This window comes from Ixodes scapularis, unplaced genomic scaffold, assembly GCF_016920785.2.
Source record: "Ixodes scapularis isolate PalLabHiFi unplaced genomic scaffold, ASM1692078v2 PGA_scaffold1__304_contigs__length_218370807, whole genome shotgun sequence".
In the NCBI taxonomy this organism is placed as follows: domain Eukaryota; kingdom Metazoa; phylum Arthropoda; class Arachnida; order Ixodida; family Ixodidae; genus Ixodes; species Ixodes scapularis.
In genome coordinates this window covers 165,486,846-165,503,968 of record NW_024609846.1, presented here as the reverse complement: position 1 = coordinate 165,503,968, position 17,123 = coordinate 165,486,846, and the positions used below count along the sequence as shown (strand labels likewise).

Genomic DNA, 17,123 nt, shown 5'->3' with positions numbered 1-17,123 from the left:
GCGGTGGGAGCTCCAAGCTAACCAGAATCAATCAAACACCTTCCTTTAATCACCTGACCCATTTGTGGTTACGTGGCGAAAGATAGACGTGTGAATGTTACAACGAGCACGTAGTTTCCACCGCATTGTTAGCTTAGGGATGAACGGCCTATAGGCTACAGGGCGAATTGCACATCACCAGTGAGGTCAACTAATTTTAAAACCTGAGAGGACAGGACAAACAGGCCCCCAGCCTTCTTGTTCTTTCGTTAATCAAGATCAAACCGTAATCATCGACCATTGTAAACAACAAACGACCGGAATAAATCGTTAATTCTAAATGCCTTGTCAAGGCCCCAGAACGTTGCGTGCTTCCTCGAGCAAAGCAGGTGCAGCTCGCTGTATGCCTCGCTGCCTCCCCTTCGGAAGTTTATTCAAGAATAAGCATACGAGCAGATATCGCCACCCGTTTGTTGGGAAAAAACACAACTTAGGAAGCTCAAGCCATTCCTTTCCTCAACTGGCGACGCTTCTGTTTAGCAATTATTCAGCTCCTTTGTGTGAAAATTCGCAAAAACTTGGACTCTTCAGGTGCTTGGGAACAGTGTTGCGGAATGGGCACCCCCATTCCATTCCAATTCCATTCCGGGGAATTAGAGTCTTCGATAATTGCATTCCTTTCAACTCCTAGGAATGGGGACACTGGGCCCATTCCCACTCCTGGAATGGCTGCTGAATCGTTCCATTCCATTCCTCTAATTCCTAAACGCAAAAATTGGCACTTGACAGCTGCATTGCTTTGCAGGGTTGGGCAGAAATAGTCAAAAATTTATTTGAAAATACAAATGCTGGGATAGATGAAAATAGTAGCTAAAATACTGATACTCAAATATATCAGTAAAAATTTATCGCGATACGTATCGAAATACATTTTCAAAAAAGTCAAAAAATCTTTGGAAAATCAAATACAGGGAATACATTTTAGGGAGGGCAGAAATATAAATATTGATAACGCAATACATTTTTCAAATTTCTTTGGGACGCCAACTGAGGTGAGGCTTTAGGTTTGAAGTGGAAGGTTTTTTTTTTATCCCAAAATTACTTTCCCGCAGGCTTGGCGCTTCGCCTTAAAGGTAGTGAGTGGTTCCGGACGAAGAGGAGTCTTCAATGGGTTCAAAAAACGTTCCACCAAGGATTGACCGCGGTCCCTTCCGTGGCATCCTGTCTATCTAACCAGTGATGCGAAGTCCAATAAGGTCGCCCCTGTCAACACTGATAACATGACGTCACGGCGGAATGGACTAGTATTCTTGTATCTGTAGGTGTTACCTTGAACACGAAACTTTACCCACACTGCTGTATGAAAGGACAATACGTACTTTCGTTGTAGGTGACCTCGTTGAAGACCATGCAGGGAGCTGCATTTGGAATTTTCGAGAATAGGGTGGACCACCTGAAGCATCCTGGAGCACATGTCTTATCTTCTGTTACGGTTGAAAAATCGATACGGTGGCATCCCTGTTGTGACGGTCCTACCTGCCGACCTTCCGCCTCCAACGCATGAATGGCAGTCCTCAAGTTTCGTCTAGCATCATCCAAACAGAGAGAGACCTGTGGATTGCGACCTGAGATGGCCGGCACAGGTGTGAGCTCTTCGAGAAACGGCGCGCTCGAGACGAGTCGCAGGAGTAGGAAGTCTGGGTCGGCACAGCGAGGCCAAGTCTGGCCTCCTTCCTGGGTATCGGATCACCAGAGCAGCGGGTAAGGTTGACGTCGACTGTGGATGACGTACCCTTGAGCCGTGCAACAGGCGCAGACGCATTCGGATTTGTGTTGAACTTCACGGGTGAAAGGCGCCACCGCCACCCCCCTTCCCTCCCCCCTTTGTCTTTGCTTTGACGCTTGTTTTTGTATTGCGTATATATATATATATATATATATATATATATATATATATATATACGGAACAGCACCTGGGAACAAAAGACGGCACTCGAGAGAAATATGCTCAATACAATAATAGCCCTTAAAGGAGTTAGCCGAGGAGGTTGCCAAAAAAGAGATCAGTGAAACGTTTCGGGCCTGGTAGGCTCTTCGTCAGTCAGAAAGAAAAGGAGACTTCGTTCTCCTTTTCTTTCAATCAAAGAAAAAACGGCCGGAAAAAAGAAGAAGTTAATTGGAAAAATGCTTACCGTTTAGCGGGTGCCTACTCAACTAAATTCTCGCTTAAAAGTTTAATATATCTCGATACCGATGCAATAAATACTATGGAAATAATTAAATATAATATTATTACTGCCATTCTTATCATAAAACCAGTTTTTGGGACATGTGGTTGGGTATAACCCAACTATACCTGGTGTCATGTGAAGCCAATGAGAGGCCCAATGTTACGCGTTTGCTCGTGTCACATTAAACGATGAAGCGAAAAGAAAAAAAAAAAAAAAAAAAAAAAAAAAGCAACAGTGCGGTACCGATTAGAAGATCTCAATTAAATGTCCATAAAAAAAGACGACAATGATCCTTTCGAACTGTTAAGGCCCTTCGGTTCTAAAGTATTAAATCTATAGATAAATTCAGATTCTTTATTTTTTCGATCTCTGGTGGTTCGAAAGCCCCCCTGGAGTATAATAAAATTAAAATCAGAAAGTCCGTTATGTCCTGCGGAGTTTAAGTGACGGGAAACCGGTCCGGCAACGTGTTTACGTATATGACTTTTATGTAGATTCATGCGTTTTCTTATGCTTGTTTTAGTTTCTCCTATGTATTGAATTTGGCATTTTCTACATTGAATTAAATAAATAACATTTTCCGAATTACAGTCAAAGGTACCATTTATTTTCCAATTAAAGTTATTCGCTGTGCTACGAATCGAGTTAGCTATAATTATGTCCCCACATAAACTGCATTGGTTATGATTGCACTTGGTGCAACCAATCGGGACCAGGCTACGTCCGATGGAGTTTCGGGACTGTTTAAATAAATCTAATAAATTACGTGGTCTCTTGAACGCTATACCAGGGGGTCGAGGGATAACTGCCTTTAAAGCTGTGTCCATGTGTAAAATATTCATGTGTCGTCTAAGAATATTGTTTATGTTTGGAAGTTTTGATTGGTAAGGTAAGATTAGTCGTAATTCATGATTATTTCTTTTCGGCCGCTCTACTAAACACGCGTTCCGAGAGATCGTTCGACTTTTTGATATAGAATTATTTATTAGCGGTAAGGGGTATCCACGGTTAATGAAATCCTCTCCTAGTGCTCTAGCTTTTATATCAAAATCGTTATCTTCTGAACATAAGCGTCTTAAGCGTAGCATTTGACTGTATGGTATACCTTTTTTGTTTTGTATTGGATGACAGCTTTTATAATGTAGAAATTGACGTCTATCTGTAGGTTTTCGATATAAGGTTGTTTTCAAACCATTTTCAGTAAGTCTTACCTTAATATCTAGAAACTCTATTTCTGTATCAGAGTATTTATACGTAAATTTAATATGTGGATTAAAATTGTTGGCAAAATTAATAAATTCAAAGAGCTTATCTTCCCCATTATTCCAAATTATAAATATGTCGTCTAGGAAACGTTTATAAAAAAGGGGTTTATGCGGGAAAGAGTTAAGTAGCCGCTCCTCTAAAGACATCATATATATATTTGCATAGGAGGGAGAGAAGCGAGATCCCATTGCTGCGCCATGTATTTGTAAATAATGCTCATTCATAAATGTGAAGTTATTAAGCTCTAAAGCTAAGTGCATAAAAATATTTAAGACGCTTTTACTAACAGTGAGGTCGTTCTCATTAACAATATTAAGAACTGCTTGAATACCTTCATCATGCGGTATATTAGTGTAAAGAGACACTACGTCCATTGTGACAAGCAACGTAGTATTAGTCCTAAAATCTATTTGGATATCATTAATCAAATTGAGAAAATGAGAGGAGTCTTTTACGTAGGACGGGGCACCGGCTGCAGTACTTTTAATTTGTTCGTCAATAAAGGCGGAAATATTCTCTGTATTAGTACCTATTCCCGAAATAATTGGTCTACCATAAGCAAAATCACCCAGGTAGACCAATTATTTCGGGAATAGGTACTAATACAGAGAATATTTCCGCCTTTATTGACGAACAAATTAAAAGTACTGCAGCCGGTGCCCCGTCCTACGTAAAAGACTCCTCTCATTTTCTCAATTTGATTAATGATATCCAAATAGATTTTAGGACTAATACTACGTTGCTTGTCACAATGGACGTAGTGTCTCTTTACACTAATATACCGCATGATGAAGGTATTCAAGCAGTTCTTAATATTGTTAATGAGAACGACCTCACTGTTAGTAAAAGCGTCTTAAATATTTTTATGCACTTAGCTTTAGAGCTTAATAACTTCACATTTATGAATGAGCATTATTTACAAATACATGGCGCAGCAATGGGATCTCGCTTCTCTCCCTCCTATGCAAATATATATATGATGTCTTTAGAGGAGCGGCTACTTAACTCTTTCCCGCATAAACCCCTTTTTTATAAACGTTTCCTAGACGACATATTTATAATTTGGAATAATGGGGAAGATAAGCTCTTTGAATTTATTAATTTTGCCAACAATTTTAATCCACATATTAAATTTACGTATAAATACTCTGATACAGAAATAGAGTTTCTAGATATTAAGGTAAGACTTACTGAAAATGGTTTGAAAACAACCTTATATCGAAAACCTACAGATAGACGTCAATTTCTACATTATAAAAGCTGTCATCCAATACAAAACAAAAAAGGTATACCATACAGTCAAATGCTACGCTTAAGACGCTTATGTTCAGAAGATAACGATTTTGATATAAAAGCTAGAGCACTAGGAGAGGATTTCATTAACCGTGGATACCCCTTACCGCTAATAAATAATTCTATATCAAAAAGTCGAACGATCTCTCGGAACGCGTGTTTAGTAGAGCGGCCGAAAAGAAATAATCATGAATTACGACTAATCTTACCTTACCAATCAAAACTTCCAAACATAAACAATATTCTTAGACGACACATGAATATTTTACACATGGACACAGCTTTAAAGGCAGTTATCCCTCGACCCCCTGGTATAGCGTTCAAGAGACCACGTAATTTATTAGATTTATTTAAACAGTCCCGAAACTCCATCGGACGTAGCCTGGTCCCGATTGGTTGCACCAAGTGCAATCATAACCAATGCAGTTTATGTGGGGACATAATTATAGCTAACTCGATTCGTAGCACAGCGAATAACTTTAATTGGAAAATAAATGGTACCTTTGACTGTAATTCGGAAAATGTTATTTATTTAATTCAATGTAGAAAATGCCAAATTCAATACATAGGAGAAACTAAAACAAGCATAAGAAAACGCATGAATCTACATAAAAGTCATATACGTAAACACGTTGCCGGACCGGTTTCCCGTCACTTAAACTCCGCAGGACATAACGGACTTTCTGATTTTAATTTTATTATACTCCAGGGGGGCTTTCGAACCACCAGAGATCGAAAAAATAAAGAATCTGAATTTATCTATAGATTTAATACTTTAGAACCGAAGGGCCTTAACAGTTCGAAAGGATCATTGTCGTCTTTTTTTATGGACATTTAATTGAGATCTTCTAATCGGTACCGCACTGTTGCTTTTTTTTTTTTTTTTTTTTTTTTTTCTTTTCGCTTCATCGTTTAATGTGACACGAGCAAACGCGTAACATTGGGCCTCTCATTGGCTTCACATGACACCAGGTATAGTTGGGTTATACCCAACCACATGTCCCAAAAACTGGTTTTATGATAAGAATGGCAGTAATAATATTATATTTAATTATTTCCATAGTATTTATTGCATCGGTATCGAGATATATTAAACTTTTAAGCGAGAATTTAGTTGAGTAGGCACCCGCTAAACGGTAAGCATTTTTCCAATTAACTTCTTCTTTTTTCCGGCCGTTTTTTCTTTGATTGAAAGAAAAGGAGAACGAAGTCTCCTTTTCTTTCTGACTGACGAAGAGCCTACCAGGCCCGAAACGTTTCACTGATCTCTTTTTTGGCAACCTCCTCGGCTAACTCCTTTAAGGGCTATTATTGTATTGAGCATATTTCTCTCGAGTGCCGTCTTTTGTTCCCAGGTGCTGTTCCGTTGATCATGGCCTCGGGACGTGCCCCTGCCCTCCTAGGCCTGGAGACCGTTGCCATCGTGGGGACCTCCATCATTAAGTATTTGCACACTCTTGTTATTTTTAACGGTAGTGGCCCGACGGTTGTTTCGAAATCTGGTGGTGTAATTTCGGATTTTTTTTCTATCGTAGACAGTCTCCCCCGTCACGTCAATTCCATTTTTTTACAAATCGGGTCAAATGATATTTGCCGTTTACCGCCTTTCCAGTGCGCCATTTTATTTAATAATCTTATTTTACACATTCGGCAAAAACGACCGGACGTGACTATAATTATCTCTAGCGTTCCTCCCCGGTTGGAGGATAATTTTAGGCCCCGTGGACCAGGCTACATACGATGGATTAACGAAAAAATCTTTGAATTAAACTTTTTTCTGAGGGAGTTCTCTTTTATTTACGAAAATGTAGTATTCTTAAATCACCGTTCTTTTTTTGAGACCCCTCATCGTTTTTTGTCTTTCGATGGGTTACACCTAAGTAGGGAGGGTATAGCTGAATTGGCCAACCATTTCAAAGATTTTTTAGTTACTCACTTGCTGTGCAAGTGTCCCTTTACACCTAGGTCCCCTGAATTTGAAGATGTTGCCCGAGGGAGGAGGGTACATAGTGGGCAGGTTTCAGGGGTTGTTCCTCCTTCTTTCGGCACGCCTTCAGATTCTGTTCTATTATCGTTGCCGGAGTCATTCCCGCAGCTTTCACGGCAAAGTGTGAGGGATGGCTCCGCACGTAATAGAAATCCCTTAGCGGGTCGTTTTCGACGCGCTCCTCAATGTAAACGCCGACGTTCGTCGGATTCACATTGACTCCCACAGGCTTTTCTCCAACCCTTTTTTAATCTTCGCGTTGGTTTCGATAAATTAATTCGATTTGAATCCCATAAACGTTTTTTGCAAAACTGCCGCACACAAAAAAAGATTCCGTTCGGTTTTTATAACACATATACAGCTCCAACCATACAGTTATCCCATGTAAATGTACAGACATGGGATAGCGCTATTTTTAATTTTAGAATGTCTTTACTGGACATTACAATACAGCAGTCAATGGAAAATATTCGTGCTTTAGAGTCTCAGATCGATATTATTTTAAAAACTTCCCCTGGTTTACCTTTAATAATATTAAAAGAATTACAGCATTACATACATAAAAAGGAGCGAGAAGTAATTAATACTAAACGACGTAAGGCACTTAGAGATAATGTACTCTTGGATTTTTTCTCGCCCCTAATAGAAAAATGGAAAAACTTCTTTTCACGCCTAATTAATAGAACACAGCATACTAATCCATGTAACTCAGAACATTCTACAGATTTGGGTGGAGAAAAGTCCGAAATATTCAATTATTCTTCCTATGTAATTTCTAAACACGAAGAATTAGTTCTCAAGAAAGGATTAAAGTTTTGCCCCACTCCTCGCAACAATAGTGATGATTTGGACTTGCACAAAGGTTTAAATGAATTTGCACGGCAATTGCACTGTAAAGTTTTTTTCAAAGGAGCTCCTTATCAAGAGCCTTTATATAAACACAAATCCTATTGGATTCCGCCGTTAAATAAACAAAATGTTAATGTCATAAAATACATAGAGGCGGTCCAGAAAGATATTTTATCAGCGTATAAAAAAGACAGACCACTTAATAATAATTTAACTTATAAGGATAGGCAATGCTTAAAAAACCTGACGGATAACAGAGATATCATAATAGCCCAGGCTGACAAAGGGGGAGGTATATGCATAGTTAACACAGCCGACTATGTATCGGAAGCAATTAAACAACTGAACGACACTAAGTTCTATAAAAAACTAGATTATGATCCAACACTTAAGTTTCGAGAGACAATAAAAACACAATTAAAATACCTAGTAGATAATAAGAAAATAGAGAAAAACATTTCCACGTATCTCATTCAGGAAAATCCGAGACCAGGACAGTTCTATATGCTAATGAAAGTACATCAGCAAAATCACCCAGGTAGACCAATTATTTCGGGAATAGGTACTAATACAGAGAATATTTCCGCCTTTATTGACGAACAAATTAAAAGTACTGCAGCCGGTGCCCCGTCCTACGTAAAAGACTCCTCTCATTTTCTCAATTTGATTAATGATATCCAAATAGATTTTAGGACTAATACTACGTTGCTTGTCACAATGGACGTAGTGTCTCTTTACACTAATATACCGCATGATGAAGGTATTCAAGCAGTTCTTAATATTGTTAATGAGAACGACCTCACTGTTAGTAAAAGCGTCTTAAATATTTTTATGCACTTAGCTTTAGAGCTTAATAACTTCACATTTATGAATGAGCATTATTTACAAATACATGGCGCAGCAATGGGATCTCGCTTCTCTCCCTCCTATGCAAATATATATATGATGTCTTTAGAGGAGCGGCTACTTAACTCTTTCCCGCATAAACCCCTTTTTTATAAACGTTTCCTAGACGACATATTTATAATTTGGAATAATGGGGAAGATAAGCTCTTTGAATTTATTAATTTTGCCAACAATTTTAATCCACATATTAAATTTACGTATAAATACTCTGATACAGAAATAGAGTTTCTAGATATTAAGGTAAGACTTACTGAAAATGGTTTGAAAACAACCTTATATCGAAAACCTACAGATAGACGTCAATTTCTACATTATAAAAGCTGTCATCCAATACAAAACAAAAAAGGTATACCATACAGTCAAATGCTACGCTTAAGACGCTTATGTTCAGAATATAACGATTTTGATATAAAAGCTAGAGCACTAGGAGAGGATTTCATTAACCGTGGATACCCCTTACCGCTAATAAATAATTCTATATCAAAAAGTCGAACGATCTCTCGGAACGCGTGTTTAGTAGAGCGGCCGAAAAGAAATAATCATGAATTACGACTAATCTTACCTTACCAATCAAAACTTCCAAACATAAACAATATTCTTAGACGACACATGAATATTTTACACATGGACACAGCTTTAAAGGCAGTTATCCCTCGACCCCCTGGTATAGCGTTCAAGAGACCACGTAATTTATTAGATTTATTTAAACAGTCCCGAAACTCCATCGGACGTAGCCTGGTCCCGATTGGTTGCACCAAGTGCAATCATAACCAATGCAGTTTATGTGGGGACATAATTATAGCTAACTCGATTCGTAGCACAGCGAATAACTTTAATTGGAAAATAAATGGTACCTTTGACTGTAATTCGGAAAATGTTATTTATTTAATTCAATGTAGAAAATGCCAAATTCAATACATAGGAGAAACTAAAACAAGCATAAGAAAACGCATGAATCTACATAAAAGTCATATACGTAAACACGTTGCCGGACCGGTTTCCCGTCACTTAAACTCCGCAGGACATAACGGACTTTCTGATTTTAATTTTATTATACTCCAGGGGGGCTTTCGAACCACCAGAGATCGAAAAAATAAAGAATCTGAATTTATCTATAGATTTAATACTTTAGAACCGAAGGGCCTTAACAGTTCGAAAGGATCATTGTCGTCTTTTTTTATGGACATTTAATTGAGATCTTCTAATCGGTACCGCACTGTTGCTTTTTTTTTTTTTTTCGCTTCATCGTTTAATGTGACACGAGCAAACGCGTAACATTGGGCCTCTCATTGGCTTCACATGACACCAGGTATAGTTGGGTTATACCCAACCACATGTCCCAAAAACTGTTTTTATGATAAGAATGGCAGTAATAATATTATATTTAATTATTTCCATAGTATTTATTGCATCGGTATCGAGATATATTAAACTTTTAAGCGAGAATTTAGTTGAGTAGGCACCCGCTAAACGGTAAGCATTTTTCCAATTAACTTCTTCTTTTTTCCGGCCGTTTTTTCTTTGATTGAAAGAAAAGGAGAACGAAGTCTCCTTTTCTTTCTGACTGACGAAGAGCCTACCAGGCCCGAAACGTTTCACTGATCTCTTTTTTGGCAACCTCCTCGGCTAACTCCTTTAAGGGCTATTATTGTATTGAGTATATATATATATATATATATATATATATAAACGAAATTGTGCAGATGAATGAACCGTACTTAATCCAATGAATTAAAGAATTCAAGTTTCCAGGAACCCGCCGAAAGCCAAAAATTGGCGGAGCCAGGATTTGAACTCTGGGCTTCCCAATGTCCGGTCGGGTGTGCTAACCACTACACCACTCCACCTTGGCTTCCTGGCGTTTCCTACCTGTCTTATTAATGCACAAGAAACGAAATGTATCCAATCGGAGGTGTTCTGGAAACACACGCCGCCGCGTGGAACGCGGTACGACGCTTAGTGTCACGTGGTACGTGCTCGTTTGTGCTCCACAAATCCTCCCACTGTTTGTCTCGCCCCGTGTACATGTAGTAGTCTTCTTTGTTTTATGAGCTTTTAGAGACACGGTATCATCATCATCTGCGAGAATCAAGAGCCACGTTATTGAATATACAACACGGGCACTTCACACCATCGTACGTGGTCTCCGAGGAGGATATAAACAAAATTGTGCAGATGAATGAACCGTACTTAATCCAATGAATTAAAGAATTCAAGTTTCCAGGAACCCGCCGAAAGCCAAAAATTGTCGGAGCCAGGATTTGAACTCTGGGCCTCCCAATGTCCGGTCGGGTGTGCTAACCACTACACCACTCCACCTTTTTTTTTTTTTTTTTTTTTTTATTAAAAGTATGTCTATTTACAAAGTTTTAAAAAGATCACATTGGTTGCCATACACTTATCATGTCAGTGAGCACTGTTTGACAGGTGAGGACCGCGATTCACACACAAATTCAAAATGTATGAGCAGTGTGCTTCGATGGGCTAGTTGGTTCATGACTAGATGGAACAGCGCGGAACATAGGACAGAAAGAACAGGACAACACGAGCGCTGACTTACAACTGACTGTTTAATGTGAAGCGAAGGAAGAAGAAGAAATAAGAAGCCAAGGAAGAAGAAGAAATAAACTGAAAATAAGGATTAAAACAAAATACTTGCAATGAAAATAACTAAAAGATGAGGGAAAAGCAAAACAAAAACAAAAGTGAAGAAAAGAAAATAACTTTTTAGAAAAAGCAAGGTTCATTACGTGCTCTCGAGATATGCGATTTCCTTCCTCAACAGGGTCACGGAAGGCATGCTGACTGCGCTTCTGTCTTTCTTAATGATGGAGAACGCTTCGATGATCTCGCGCGTGCGACAGTCTCTATGGTGTTTGATAATCTCGCATCTGTCAAATGCTGGGACGCAGGCACACGCTGCACAATGCCTGGCTAGGTTGCTGCCAGTGGTCGTTCCCAAAGAGGCGCGGTGTTCTCTCAGACGATCGTTGATGCACCGCCCGGTCTGGCCAACGTACGACCGACCGCACGATAGCGGAACGTCGTACACGACGCCTTCGACACACTCGACGAAAGGATTTGCATGGCTCTTCTGGCATTGCCTGATGGAGGTGGCAGAGGGGTTGGTAGAGTTTACTTTTTTGCACAGACGACCCAGTTTGTTTTCCTTCCTTCGCTTCACATTAAACAGTCAGTTGTAAGTCAGCGCTCGTGTTGTCCTGTTCTTTCTGTCCTATGTTCCGCGCTGTTCCATCTAGTCAAAATGTATCTCGCTCAATCATTTCTCTGTAGCGTCACATGCACCCCAAGCAGCCACTCGCGCAGCGGCCCGGGAATCCTTGTTTACCACTGAGCCTTTAGAGCGCGGTTATGCATACGCGTTCCAAATAGCGACCAACATTCAAGCCCTTGTTGTTCCGTCGCCTCAAGAAGGCTGCTCACGTACAGAAAGCCGTCGCAGAAGTGTTGCCAGGCGGGCTTGGATCCCTCTCGGACCTCCAAGTGATCCGTCCTCGACCGCCACAGCGCATATAGACCGAGGAGTGCCAGCAGCTCCCATGCCCTACTCTGTGCACTGTCGCCGAAAAGCAGAAATTTCGCGCTCTTCCACTCTACGTAAAGATCTATCTGCAGCACTGCTCGAAGCTCTGCCCAAAAAAGCTCCGCATTCGTACAGTACAAAAACACATGTTCAAGTGTTTCGGGAAACGGACACAACGCACAATTTGTTGACCACGGTTCAAAGAAACCTTTTTTAACCAGCCACGTCTTGACCGGCAGTACTTCGAAATGGAAGCGTAGGAAAAAATTCTTGACTGCCGTCCTGACAGGGTATCTACGTAAGCGACGATATACATCCGATTTATCCACACTTCCCGGAAAGCTGCGATAGAGTGGGGGCGGTATGAGCAAATCAACTGTGTCCCAGTATAGAGATTTCTTTTTAACTTTCTGCAGGTACTCGTCGGAAAAGCGGGCTCGGAAAAATTCCTTCGCTGCTGCTGTTTCCTGGTAAAACTTCAGAGCACGTGCTCGGAAGTCTCCAGTGTCCCCCTTGAGCCGCGGCCCCAAAACGCTTCCTCCCAGCTCCTTAAACGCAGAAATCACGAGAGGATTGCCTTGATCGCGGAAAAATAGGAAACGCTGTACTTTCAGCTTAAGTTCTACGTTTACAAGGCCCAACCCTCCTTTCTTCTGGCTTACAAATAGGTTGTCACGCCTCATACGTTCAAAACCCGAGTCCCAGATAAACGTTGCGAAAAATCGATGCACCTTCGCCACGTCACTTTGGGAGCACGGCAACACTTGTGCCGCGTACCAAACGGTCGGGAAAAAAACAGAGTTACAAATAAATGCGCGATTGAACAAAGAGAGTTCCCTAGCATGCCAGTCAAGCACCTTACTTCTGAGGCGATTAATGTCCAAACCACCGCATCGGCCACTCAGTTTCTCTGCGGTCAAACTGAGCCCTAGGTAATTCGAAACGCTCGTCGTCCAGGTGACACCGAGGAACTGCTCCGGTTTCAAGTCCCAGTCTCCAAGCCAGGCTCCGACAGATTTGTCTGTGTTCATCGCCGCACCCGAGACACTGCAGAAGTCTGCGATGTGTTGGGTTACAGCGCGCACTTGCATCCTTGACGAGCACAACACCGTGACGTCATCTGCGTAGGCGAGCACTTTAAGCGTACCCGACGCTAGGGACAGCCCACGAATGCTCGCGTCACCGATAATGGCCCTGCACAACGGTTCCAGGTACAATGCGAACAGAATTGGCGACATCGGGCAGCCTTGTCGCACGGATCGGGTAACTGCAATGGGAGCCGTCCTGTTGCCGTTGACCAGGAGCCGCGTCGTGATGTCACGGTAGCACAGCTGCGCATATCGTAGCAGTCGCACCCCGACCCCACACTCCTCCATGAGCCGGAAGAGGAACGAATGGCGAACCCGGTCGAAGGCTTTGCTCAGATCTACCTGAAGCACTGCCACTGGAACCTTCAACACCTGCGCTGCCTCGCACACGATTCGCATCGCGTGCAGGTTGGTGCTGATGGTCCGTCTCTTGATGCCGTAGGCCTGATGCTCTCCGACGACGTCCCGTAGACCCCACTCCAGCCGCTTTGCCAGAATCTTGGCTAGGATTTTATAGTCGCTTGTTAGCAGACTGATGGGCCGGAAATGGTCGACCTTCGGGGTACCCTTTGAGTTTTTCTTTTGGATGAGCACCGTTACCGCCTGTCGCATGGATGGTGGCAGCAGTCCTCGCTTCAGTACGTCGGCGTACACGTCTCGTAGGATAGGACACAGCTGGGCTGAGAACGTCTTGTAGAACTGGCTACCGAGCCCGTCCACTCCTGGCGATTTGCGCGGAGCTAATTCCTTGATGGCTTCCTCGACCTCTGATGCCGTTATTTTCCGGTTCATTTGTTTTCGGACCTTTAGGGATATCTTGGGCAGCGCCACTCCAGTAGTTTGGAGAACGCCGTCGTCCTCCACTCTCGTGAACAGGTCGGTGTAGGCCTGCAAAAACGCGTCTTCGATTTCCTCTTGCCGGGTAACCTCGACGTCGCCTACTTGGAGCTTCCCTATCTTGTTGCGTGAAGCGTGCTGGCGTTCCTTCGTCTTGAATATTTTGCTCGGCTCTTCATCTCTCTCGAGGAACAGCGTTCTGCTTCGGACCATGGCACCGCGGTACTCCTTCTCGAGAAGCTCCAGAATATTGCCTTTGCAATCGCGGATATCTTGACTGAAGAGTCCCGGGGAACGATTTTCCTCTGCGATAAGGATTTCCAGGGTCTTCATCAAGCGGCGCTTTTCCGCCCTTTCGCGCGCCGCTTTTTCCTGGCTGTGCCGGAACGCTTTGAGCTTGACGTCCTCTTTTAGCTCCTCCCAGGTTACCGCGTTCATGGGCACACCTCCCGTTTTGCCCTCGAGAAGCTCCTTTATCTGCGTGCGCAGTTGTTCGTCTTCGATGAGGCTTTCGTTTAGCTTCCAGCTACTCCACCAAGAGGACTTCCGGGTTCGCGGCACGGGTCTGCCCAGCGTTACCGTGACCAGAGCGTGGTCCGAGAACGCCAAGGGTAGGACTTCTAGCACAGGCGTCATTGCTGAAAATTCTCCCGAGAGGTAAATACGATCCAGTCGAGCATGGCAATTTCCTTGCCAATGCGTGTACGTTGGGTCGGCTGTTTTCTCGTTGTCCTTAGCATCCACCAGGTCGAAGTCGCGGAGCAGTTTTCGCAGTTCCAGCCGGCTGACGTCCGCTCTCAGCCGCTTTGAGCAATCCCTCTCGGCCAGCACACAATTAAAATCACCAGCGAGGATCGTTCGACAAGGTGTGTCGAGATACTGGCGAAGATTTTTGAAAAAGTCCCGTCGCTCAGTCGCGTCATTAGGTGCATACGCAGATACAAGCCTGTGAAGCTGTCCGCAGTGCAGCATTTCTACAGCGCACACCCGTCCGTTTCTGTCTCCCTCCCAATCGGGGCAGATTGCGATGTTTTTCTTCTTGCGAATCATTATCGCCGTTCCTCCGCTCTGTCCAAATGCCCTCGACAGGAAGATGACGAAGTGACGATCAAAAAAGCGCGTCAACTCCTCCACTTGACCGTCTGTGGCAATCTTGGTCTCTTGCAAGAAAGCGACATCAACCCGCTCGCGCAGAATCGTGTCCAGCACCCATTGCTTTCTTCTTCTCGCCAGAAGACTTACACAATTGAGGGTTGCAAACTTAAGGGCTCGCATATTGTGGAAAAGGGGGTGCTGGTAAAGTCATGCGACGAGGACACTTTCCAGAGATGAGTAGTGAGCAGAGAGAAAAACAAAAGAAGTGACCTACGGAAGGGCCGGCCGACGTCGCTCTTCCGTCGGGATGCGCGGCTTCGGGTTAAAGCGCTCCTTCCGTGTGGTGTTCTTGTGCCACTTGAACTCAGAGCGTGCTGATGCTTCCCCTGGCCGCATGATGCACGTTTCACTGGCGTCGCTAAGGTCGGAGTTGTCGTCGCTCAAACTGACCTGGTTCGTGTCTTTTGATTCCAGAGCTTGGATGGCCTCTACGTCTTTTGATATAGGCATTTGGACGTCGCTCGATATGACAGGGCTGCTGCTCGACGCTTGCGCATGGTCAAATTTCATGGCGTCCCCCTCGGGCTGCAACTGTGGAGGGTGCACTTCTTTCAGTTCATCGACCGGGGCCTCTTTCGCACCGACTGTGGCGGAAACCTCAGTTTCGATGTCCCTTGCGGCCTCCTCTGCCTCTTCCTCGTCCATGTTGAGGACACCATCTCCATCCGCCACCACTTCCTGCGTCACTGTAGCGTAGGTACGGACGCAGTTGTCTCGTTCATGTCCAAAGCGATGGCATTCGTCGCATCGCGGTACGCGACACTCTCGTCGAATGTGTCCCGTACCTTTGCAGCGTAGACATAATGGATCACGTCCCGGAATCACGACCAGAACGTTGCCACCAGCAATCCTCAACTGGTGCGGAATGCGTTCTAAAGTGACGCCCTCCTTTAGGCTTAGCCGCACCAGTCTGGTCGTCGACTGGACGCCGATGAATCCTTCCGCCTTCCATTTTTCACGCGTCAGGTCCTGAACCTTCCCAAAGGGCTCTAGGGCCCTCCTGACGTTTTCGTCTGACGCGTGGAAGGGGAGCCAATGCAGTTTCATGCGGACGTCTGCGTTCTCCGGGTCCACGACGATGCAACGCTTGCCCTTTACCTCCAGTTCCTTGGCGGTGACCAGGCGCAGCTTGGCTTCCTCCGTCTTGAAGGTCACCATCCAGAGATGATTCATTTGATAGGCGCCGAGCGCCTCGATGTGCCCGATCACACCAAGACGTTCCATCTCGGCCCTGAAATCGCCTATCTTGTATGGACGAGCACTCACGTCACCGTGCAGCAGCACAGAGTTGCGCACAATGGCTCCTGATGGCAGAGGAGGCAGAACAATGCGATAATCCGAGTTAGCCGAAGAAACAGATGAACCGCGGCCGGCGAGGGCCGTTATCGACGCTCCTGAGGAGCTCATGATTCTCCAACCGTAGTGCTCGGAAGCCGGAAGTAGAATGGTACACCACTCCACCTTGGCTTCCTAACGTTTCCTACCTGTCTTATTAATGCACAAGAAACGAAATGTATCCAATCGGAGGTGTTCTGGAAACACACGCCGCCGCGTGGAACGCGGTACGACGCTTAGTGTCACGTGGTACGTGCTCGTTTGTGCTCCACATTTTTATTGATAGGCATCTTACTTTAACGAATATGTTGGTTCTCGCAGTCATTCGACGGAAATTATATTTACTGGCTAAATAAACTACCGGGTGTCAAAGAGGGAAGGAGAGAGGCTTTATCCCAACTGAAGTGTTGCGCTATGATTCGTTTTTCAACTATTTTTGAGTACCCATTGTAGATGGAACATACTCTGCAACCATAGCCTTATTTTAAAAAGAAGGCTCTGTGTCCCTTTCGCGTCTTATTCTTATTGCAAAAGGTAATAAGTTATATGGTCCAGTATCAAAGAGGAACCCTCAATCACTATCATAGATGAACTCATTTAGCGATACAAACTACATGGAGTCCTGCCATTAGATCGGAAGGTGGGGAAGATGG

General features: G+C 43.5%; 1 protein-coding gene across 1 annotated transcript; it reads right to left on the bottom strand.

Moving 5' to 3' along the window:
- Positions 1 to 15,345: 15,345 nt before the first annotated feature.
- LOC120837572 lies at positions 15,346 to 16,473 on the bottom strand (the record flags this gene model as incomplete). Its single annotated transcript, XM_040207030.3, has 1 exon — positions 15,346 to 16,473. A coding segment is annotated over one exon (1,128 nt), but the record flags the coding sequence as incomplete, so codon positions are not given.
- Positions 16,474 to 17,123: the final 650 nt, after the last annotated feature.